The sequence below is a fragment of the Epinephelus fuscoguttatus genome, linkage group LG22 (genome assembly GCF_011397635.1).
Source record: "Epinephelus fuscoguttatus linkage group LG22, E.fuscoguttatus.final_Chr_v1".
NCBI classification, from domain to species: Eukaryota; Metazoa; Chordata; class Actinopteri; order Perciformes; family Serranidae; genus Epinephelus; species Epinephelus fuscoguttatus.
Window position 1 is genome coordinate 12,376,651 of NC_064773.1, and position 10,002 is coordinate 12,386,652.

The window sequence follows — 10,002 nt, forward strand, 5'->3', positions numbered from 1 at the left end:
ATAAGATGACTCTGTGTCTCTTTTCTTATTTGTTACTCAAGGTTATGAGGAAATTAAATAAGGATAAAAGCAGTTGTCGAGGCCTATCACCAAGGGTTCACTAACACACGTCCACACTTCTTGGCGGCATCTGGAAGTTGGGACGGTAAAACAAAGTCAACTTTGTCTTAGCCATAAATGTAAATTTTCACATCCAACCATGGTTGACCAGATTTTCTGTCCCTTGTGGCTTTTTTTTTTTTTTTTAGTTTTTTTGCTCAATTATTTTCTTTTTTTCCTTGGCTGATCTTGCCTCAGTACCGGCCATAACCACAAAGTACAACTTAAAATAAATATTTCAAAAGGGAATTCTTCTCCTGCTTCTTTTCAGCTTACTAACATACAACTCACTGCGAAACTTTGCCTGTGAAAATGTAAACATAGACTCCTTGAGTGTCTAAATCCTTTCATCTTGTTTAGCAGGGAATGACCTGGGGACGTGCACTACTGAAAAAGCCAATCACGCTGATGGTCTTGTTTGCTGATGTAGGTCATATGGAGGCATCAAATTAAGACTGTTTCATAACCAGTTAAAAACGTCTTGAAGCTGCTTTAACAAAAAGATTGAAATCCAATAGTTAAAGGAAGGTTGCATCCAAACTAACCACAAGCTGGGTGCGATTCTGCTCCACCAGGAAGTCCAGCTGGAGGTCATGGAGGTAGTACAGGTAGGGTTTATTGTGATTGTCTACAAAAAGCAAAGACTTGTTGACGAACTCCTCGAGAATGTCCTCGACCTCCTCTGGCTCCAAGTCCCAGAGAATAGACAGCACCTGGAAGAAGGAATAACACTGTAGCCTGTGCATCTTTGGACCGATGGTCCTGATCATTAAATATAATATATAATATAATGTCAGATCCATAGCTCTTGTTGTGCAGACAAACCTTTGCAGGCACTTTGATGTCCTTCTCTATCACAGTAAGGTCCTTGTAGAGCTCTCGATGATCCTCTGGTAGGACTTCAATGCTAGCAGCCATGGCTTGGTCGAGGGCATCGTAGTCGTAAGAAGACGACTTCCTGATACGCTTGAACTGCTTCTGCTGCAACTGCCGCAGGTAGTAACGCCAACGGTTGGGTTTCTCTTTGAGTAGAGCCCCGATCAGGGACACCACCAGGGGGGAGCCTGGGGTGGTGGCACAGAGGAGCAGAAAAGCGTGTGTGTTAAAGATACAACATGTGAGCAAAGGCATATTAGCCCCTTAAAACACAAGATGTAAACCTGCAGGGGGAGAACTTACAAATATTGTACATATCACAATAATTCATATTGTGAAAGAAAATAAGGAATGCATATATAAAATGTTTCAGTTTACAGACCTTTGCATTCTCTGACGATGCTGCGAGCCTCCTCAGGAAGTCCGTGGAGTTTAGTTTTAGTGTACAGAGCAAGGATCTCCAGTCCTTTGTTTTCATCCAGACCACTCTCCACTTCAACCTCATATCTGGGACCTACAATATAAAACCACGGTACATACATTTTTATAGGCACAACTTTTCTGGTGTACCTAAAAAATAAGATTTAAATAATTTGAGTTTGCATTTGTACAATGTCCAGAGTAGTAAAAACTAGGGCACATACCACTAACGCAATCAGTCAGACTTCTGTTTCTGGTGGTCAAAAGTATCCGACAGTGGATATCAAACGCCTTCAGCACTGTGCTGTCCCAGATGTCATCTAGAATCAGCAGAGATCTGAAGCAAAACCAAAAACAGTAAGAGATCCCAGGCAAGAAAATTATGAAACAGTGTCTACCACAACATTATAACAATACCATTTATTCAATTCAAGTGTCCATTTGTGTTTGATCATTTACAGTAAATATCCACATGTCATCTGCAGGAAAATCTCCCAGAACCAAATTTAACATCCTTCATACGCGTTTGGTTCAATAAACAAATGAATAATTAAATATGTGCCTATTTTTTTAAAAGTCCAGTGTGTAGGATTCACCTGCATCTCTTGGCAGAAATGGCATATAATATTCATAACTATGATGTCATTAGTTTATAATCTCCTGAAAATAAGAATCGTTCTGTTTTTGTTACGTTAATATGAGCTGTTTATATCTACATACGGAGCGGGTCCTCTTCCAAGGAGTCCGCCGTGTTGTTTCTACAGTAGCCCAGAATGGACAAACCAAACACTGACTCAAGATACAGCCATTTGCATTTACATGTTGACCATCATAGCTCTCCTACATGCTTGGCACACGGGAGAAGCTTCAGTTCTGCAACCTCACTGCTTGATGCCACTAAATCCCACACACTGGACCTTTAAATCTGTCATTTAGGGTGTTTTTCACACTTGGTCCTTTTCAGTCTTCTAAACGGACTCAGAGCTGTGACTCAGCATTTTTGCACATATGTGAACACTCCAAGAGAACTCAGCGCCCTCAGATGCAAACCATACTCAGACCACGCTTTGTGAAGACAAAGTGCTACAGGTTCACTTTGCTCTTTGCCGTTGTAATTAGCCCTCTAGATCACATGCTGTTGCACTGGGACGCTTAAAATAACAGACAAAACCATGTCACCCTGTAACGCTTGCAAGGACCCAGGGCGAGAAGCACTTTGGTCCGCGGAAGATACTGCACGTCTCCAGATGTGGAAAGTGGAATACATCAAATAGCTGAAGTCTACAGCACAGAAAAGCTGAGGTTTTCAGGGAACTGAGTCCTCTTTCAAATAAGCTGACAATGTGAACACAAAAAGAACTGAGCCCCTTTTCTGATGGTCCACTTTTTGGTCAACTTTAAGAGGACTGAGTTTGTTTTGTTTTGTTTTTTTAAAGGAGTATATGTGAACATACCCTTCATTCAAAGAAATGCCATCCATAGTTGTCATGTTTTGGGTATCAAACCAATTATGCAGAAAACAAAGGACAAATGACTTTATATGCTTGTGGATTCCAGTCTATATAAAATATCGGAGTGGAATCAAGTCGTTGCTGCTGCTGACTTTTCTCCATGTTACTATTTGTTTTGTAAATCGCTTAAATTCTTGCTGTGTCATCAGTTTATGCTTAAAATTCCATTTCAAGTCCAAAAGTCAATTTGCCTTGCCATGCAGTCGAATTCAAACAACACTAACGTTCATCTAAAAAAGCACAAAGTGGATCATATTTATCTGAACATATAGTAACCTGGGATATCTGCGCAGAGTGAGAAAGCGCAGGCGCTCCTTGGCCTCATCCAGAGAGCTGGGGGGCCGGTGGAGCGACTGGGAGTCCAGGCTCTGCTCCAGGCGGAAACACAAAGACTGGATCTTCACCAACAAGTCTGGTTTGTCCAGCTGGCCGATAGACAGCCAGTGAATCCCTCCAGGGAAGCACTCTGCAGGAGGAGGAGGAGAGGGGACGGACAGGTCAGACAGGCAAGAGGTGAGACACTACTAAGAATCAGCCAAACCTGTTTGAGATTTTAACTGTATTGAGAATGAATATCAGTCCAGGATTATGACAAATGTTTACAATTTCTTAGTGTTTTTTCTTTTCATATTTCACAATAAGATGTGCCAATCATTAGCAACAGCCAGTCAAAGATTATTCACCTTCGATGAGTCCGTGGTGTCTGACAGCCTCAGCAGCCAGGACGGATTTACCCGAGCCAGCCATGCCGAAGACAGTGACCCAGCCAGGCTCCTTCTGCAGCCGGTAGAGTTTCTCCCTGACCCGGTTCACAAGCTCTGGTCTGTTGACAAACACCACGGGCCTCTGCGGTACGCCGCCTTCACTGAGCACTGTCTGGACTGTTAGACAAACAGGAAAGACCTTAATTGAAAGTATTATAAGGGTAGATAAACTCAACAAGTGCTGAAGTTTTCACACCTTCTACATGCACAAAATGAACTTTTAAAATTAAAAGTTGAGAAGTTGGGCAGCCTGTCAACATACACCCACACACTGACACCAACACCTCCATCCTCTCCACTGGTGCAAACACCCACAGCTTTCTCACCATAAGGTGTGCAGCCATCAGAGGAGCTCTTATGTGGATCAGGTAACGTGCGCGGTAGGTCATCGTGAAGCAGATTGGCCAAATCATCGTATGCCTCCTTGATCAGGGCATTGTAGAAGGAGATGTAGGCACGGTTGTCTTTACCCAGCAGCAGCTCCAGCAGGGCTGCAGCCTGATCCTTCCTGGTGGACTAAAGAGAGAGACACAGAGAGATATTAGATATACGTGGACTTCATAATTTGCATTTTACATGCTGCTGCTATTTTAAAGATTCTCATATGAGCTGGTGAAACATCTGCCGTGTGCCATATGTAAGACAGAGAAAGTTTTAAAGGCATATGTATGTTTTTTATATATAAAAACATCTCAAACCCACCAGGTCATACAATAAAAGCAATACCCTAATATTAATCAATTATTTTATTAATAAGAACCTGCAGGTGTATTGCTGGGTACCCAATAACGTACATTGTTGAGTTCGAGGGAATTTGGACAAGGGACACGTTCAATATTAATAAACTTTAAATAAACAAGTGAATAGTGCTCTGTGGCTCTGTGCAGCAGTGGGAGCAGGGCCCTCAGGGACCTGTGGTTTACACTTCTCTGTGGGTTGCTATATTTAACAACAGATGAAGACAGTGACACCAGAAAGACCGCAGATGTTGCACTGTAGCAAACTCAACATCTCAGGCATCAGCAATGTAACTTTCTAAATGGACTTCTCTTTTCCCAAACCCAAGGAACTGCAAAGTCGAGTGTGAAGTTGTTTGGAGAGGTTTTGGAGAAAGCTGCAAGCCAACCATAGTAACACACTCCAGCCTGCATGCGCATGCTGAGGGAGGAAGAGAAGCTGTGGTGCTGCTTCCACCTGACCTGCTGACTAAGTTCACTCTGAGCAGCAAGTCACCAAAAGGGTGATGCATGAACCATCTGGTCCAAGAGGGTTTTTCAAAAGTTTCTTTAGCTTTAGAACTGGGGGAATTTTCTCATTTATCACAAACATTTAAAATCAACACATCTGGAGATACATGGTTTTCACTGGACAGGAAGTGGATGAGGAATTGTAACCTGCAAAGTAACTAAAGCTCTCAGACAACTGTAGTGGAGTCAAAAATGTGCAATTGTACTCAAGTTCTGTGGCAGCTCTAGTTGGTTCCAAATTATGGATATTTCCCCTTCAGCAGAAGCTCACCTTCGTCCTGACCCTCTCCTCCTCATCCACGGTCAGCACACCGTCACTGATCATGTGGTCCATCAGGAAGGAGGGCTTGATGTCCTCCTCCAGTCTGTGGCGAAAGCGCAGCAGACAGCTCCGCGCCCCTTCCTCCAACGCCATCTTTGCACAACACGGCCACCATGCAGGACTCTGTCGCACTATAAATGAATGGAGGAGATACATGTTAGTTTGCTACAGTACACAGCCAAAAGAATGTGGATACCAAAACATCCCAGCTATGAGTAACTGTTACAACTACTGATATTGATACTATCAATACTACTTTCTCGCTCTCTCTTCTCTCCGGTTGCATTCAGGCTTTGCGGCACAGTTGTTTTTTACTTGCACTTTATTGAATGTTGAATGTGTGACAATCTCAGATGCTATTCAACATATTCCCCACTGCAAGAATATTGTTTTTATTTATGTAAAACAGTCTTAATAATTTTCAATGTTTACTACAGTTATTCTGTTGTTCTCTGCCACTAACCAAGAAAAGAACCAAGAATTCTGTGCTAAATGCCACTAATGTGTTGTAACATTTAGGTACAAGGCCCTTCCCTTTCAAATTTGCAAGTGTCATTTCCTCCAGTTTTGATAAAGGTGTATACTCGCTTTTTGTTTTCATTATCAACTGACCATCCTCTCAGTTTTTGACAGGACAGTCCCTTCTGAGGAAGGCGGAAGTTTCCGCCAAAACATGTCGAGGTATGTAACATCCTAACATGTCTGAGATAAAAGAACAACTAAAGTCATTATCAGAAACTAAAGACATAATGAACACCACTGAACTGATGCGCAGATTATTTTCATGACTAATTAATGAATCCTTCAGACCTACAATTAAAGAAGCTACATGCCATCAAAATTTAAACATGGAAAAGTGACATAAAAGAAGATAATGATGCGACAGATTGGAATGTGGCTTGCTTAAAACAGACAAACACAAAAACAGATGATAAATACAAGGTTTACAATTACTTCAACATAAATGGTTAATGCGAATGTACATTAACTCCTGTCAAACTTCAGCATATGTCTGCTAATATCCCTCATGATTGTACTAAGTGCTTGATTTCACTGTCTATGGGACTGTCCAAAAATTCAAACTTCTGGAAAGATGCTATAAAATGTTTGTCAGAGATGTTTCACACCAAAGTCTCTTTAAATGCCAAATTGTGTGTGCTTGTAATGTATCCAGAGGACTTCATTCAAACATCAAAACAGAGAAATGTCTGGACTCTGGAGAGCTACTGCATTATGTTGGAATAGTATGGACGCTCCATCATTTAGAACAAGGATAAAGGAGCTAGCAGAAGTCTGGAAAGACTAACTTATATTTCTAAGGGTGAGCGGAAAGACTTTTATCCGCTCTGGGAAGCATTTATGGACATTATGAAAGGAGGAAATGTAAGATACAATATGATACGATACGATACTATATGTAAGGGATAATGTATAGTGAGCTGGTGCTTCCTCGCTCTGCGCAGATATCCCAGGTTACCTCTGCTGCGCATCGTGGATCCATTCCCCTGTCAGGGGTTATTTTTCAACTGTCACCGGCTCACTATACATTATCCTGCTTAGAACATGGCTTACTACTAAAACATTCAGTGATGTGACACAAAATAATGATTAAAGCACATTTTATTGATGCCAAATTCGCAAAAAGAAATGTGTCTCTACTCTGTATCCATGCGATTTTATCTTCCTTTCTTTTTTTTGTTTTTCTTTTACTGGGACATGTCATTTTTGAGCCAAACATCAAGCGTTTTGTCCTCTCCAAAAATGTTAAAAGTGATGTCCTGAAAATGCTGCATTTTGCCACTCTTTGGCCCGTGTGGACTAACGTTAACTGATTTCGATGCTCCTCAGTCTAAGGTCATTGCTATGGTGTCCCTAGCAACAGAGCAGCAGAACAGCGGTGATACCTCAAGAAGTAAAGTAAACACCGCAGAATTTGGTTGATTGATCAATCAGGATCAAGTATTTAAGAGTGCCATGTTCTAAGATACGATACGATAACTTAATTTGCTATTTGTACACCTGGACAAAGTCTGGGTACATATAAATTTTGTGCAAAAAAACACTAGTAGTATGTAGTAGTAAGAAATAGACAGGTAATAAACAGTCAAAGATGAAGTGCACAAAAAAAGGTATAAAAGGGTGTGAGCTGGGTGATGTGTGTCTCTAATGAAGCTCTGTGCTTTCTTTTCTTGCAGTGTTGTGTGTAGACAGTGCAGTGTGGGCATTACCTGATAGGAAAAATGTAAGGAAGTAATTTGGTTTATTGGTATTGTAACGTTACCTGATATCTGTGCAAGTAGAGTGTGTGAGTGTATGTAGATGTGTATGTCTGTGTATTGCAAGTTATTTTTTGGTTCCAAACTGTTGTATTGTTGTCATGTGTTTCTTTAATATGTTGCAATAAACATGCAGACCTACATGGAAAAGCAGCCCTCAGATAAATGTAAGTGCCATTTAGTGCACTTGTAACTTTGTGTTGCAAATATAAAAATAAAAAGAGGAACAGTTTGTGAAAGTGGAAATGGCAGAGCTTATCAGCTGTTCACAGAGACCGTAACAGAGTACAACTCAACAACAAAGAAGTGACATGTCACAGGCTCCTTAATATTTTGTTTTACAGTAACACAGTCAAAGTTTGTAGCTTACCAAGCTAATTAATGTAACATTTAACGGTTCATTTCACCTGAACAACATGTACTGCAAACTAAAATGGTGAGTGACACAGCAAAATTTACACAGTGAATGTGAAAGTGATTTATCTCGACCTGTCATCTTATCACCCACCCACGCTAAACTGACATACTTTCCAACACTTGTCTCAACAAGTTCACTCACTCTGACCTACAGGTAAATGAAACAAAGAAAGTAACCGCCAGTAGATACTTACGAATATCTTTTCTTCTTTACCGAGGCGGGAATTAATTGAATTTTATACGGCTGTAAGCTGAAGTCGCGTTTTAACGGATTCAATGAGTTAAATGTCAATTTCCTTCTCTGTTGACGCTGTACTACACACCCAATTTTGAAAGACGAGAGCTTCCTGACTCACAACAAAAACAACTGCCCCGGTGTGAAGCAGCCAATGGCGTGGCGAGGTTTGAACCACGTGATGGGTGAGGTCATGCATTTGCCGAATGTGTAACTAGGCAAAAGATGTTGCGTTCATAGACTACTCATCTGCTCGGATATAAGAGTGTTCACTCGTTTATATCGCCCTCTTCGCATTAATTTAATAATTTATTAATCTGTAATTATCTTAACCGAAAACAAAACACTTTTCGTCACAACTGTACGTCTAAGTTGTTTCCGTTTAATAAATTCTACAGCGCTTGATAATCCCAAAAGTGTCCATTTGTGTTTCCTTGTCTCGAATTACGAGATTTTCGCACTGCATTTGAAGGTAACATTGCTGCCTAGTGACAGCGAGAGATGAGCGCATCTTGTTTATTCCACAGTACAAGGATGCGCTGATAATGCAATTATAAGTAGCCGTAAATAGATTGATAATATATGCTGTGAATAAATCAGCTTGTTCTCAGACCTGCAAAGCTCTGTAGTATAACTGAATAAAAAGTCTGTGTATCATTTCCACCATTGTATATCCATTTAGAGACATTATTAGCTGCCTGAAATTAATTTGGTGTCTATTTAATGAGTAAGGATGCAAGCTAATCATGGATGCTCAGGGAAAAATCTAAGTTTTTGGATTCTGCATTAATATAATGTATCATGGTTTACTGTTAGGGTGAAATGAGGTAATGTGGGATGTCAGGTAAAATGGGGCAAATAAGGTTTTACATCCTGGGCTCTTTAAATATATATAACTTTATTTCAGACACAAGATTGGTCCACAGATTAAAAAAAAAGTATGAAAAATATCAGCAGTCAGTCACTAAACGTGTTATTGCATTGTTACTATAAATGTGCTTAACATGAAGCAATCATTTTTGATAGGTCTGAGATAATCAGGATGCAGAGCAAATATTTTAATATAGATAAAAATATATATATATAGCAGTTGTCGCAGTGCACTTTCTGTTTTAATTGCAAAGGGTTTTGAATGAGTGCTTAATGCATTTAGGTAAAATAAGACCAAAAAAAGCTTAAATCAGACATTTTTCTGAAGTGAAACTAACTTGTTTTTAGGCTACCACCAGGTGCCATCAAATCATGACTTATGCTATTATGTGCTACCCTGTAATATTACAGATATTTTTACTTTAAAAAAAATATCAAAGATGATGCAGCGAGTCCATGTCAGCCACAATAGTCCAGAATTGTCCGTCATTGTTACACACAGTCAAGCACACATGCACATCTATTGTAGACAATATGGTACCAAGGAAACAGGCAGCAAAAGAACAGGGAAAGCATGGCAGCTAAATTGGACCATCCTGGAAGTCAGGTCATATGAGACCTCATTATGCACACCTTAATAGTACCTGGTTGGACCCCTTTTGCCTTCATAACTGCCTTAATTCTTGGTGGCATAGATTCAACAAGGTGCTGGAAACATTCCTCAGAGATTTTGGTCCATATTGACATGATAGCATCACACAGTTGCTGCAGATTTGTCAGCTGCACATCCATGATGTGAATCTCCCGTTCCACCACATCCCAAAGGTGCTCTATAGGATTGAGATCTGGTGACTGTGGAGGCCATTGGAGTACAGTGAACTCACTGTCATGTTCAAGAAACCAGTTTGAGATGATCTGAGCTTTGTGACATGGTGCATTATCCTGCTGGAAGTAGCCATCAGAAG

The 10,002-nt window shown here is 40.5% G+C and overlaps 1 protein-coding gene across 1 annotated transcript in view; it reads right to left on the reverse strand.

Annotated features, from left to right (window-relative positions):
- apaf1 (apoptotic peptidase activating factor 1) overlaps window positions 1-8,291 on the reverse strand; it is a 72,613-nt gene extending 64,322 nt beyond the window's left edge. The window contains exons 1-9 of the mRNA XM_049566521.1: window positions 8,127-8,291; window positions 5,189-5,370; window positions 3,997-4,186; window positions 3,590-3,787; window positions 3,183-3,372; window positions 1,620-1,732; window positions 1,358-1,489; window positions 925-1,163; window positions 645-812 (exon numbers count right to left, since the gene is read on the reverse strand). Coding sequence (XP_049422478.1) covers window positions 645-812; window positions 925-1,163; window positions 1,358-1,489; window positions 1,620-1,732; window positions 3,183-3,372; window positions 3,590-3,787; window positions 3,997-4,186; window positions 5,189-5,332 — 1,374 coding nt within the window. The 5' untranslated portion in view covers window positions 5,333-5,370; window positions 8,127-8,291. The remainder of the gene's footprint in view (window positions 1-644; window positions 813-924; window positions 1,164-1,357; window positions 1,490-1,619; window positions 1,733-3,182; window positions 3,373-3,589; window positions 3,788-3,996; window positions 4,187-5,188; window positions 5,371-8,126) is intronic.
- Between the last annotated feature and the right edge of the window lie 1,711 nt (window positions 8,292-10,002).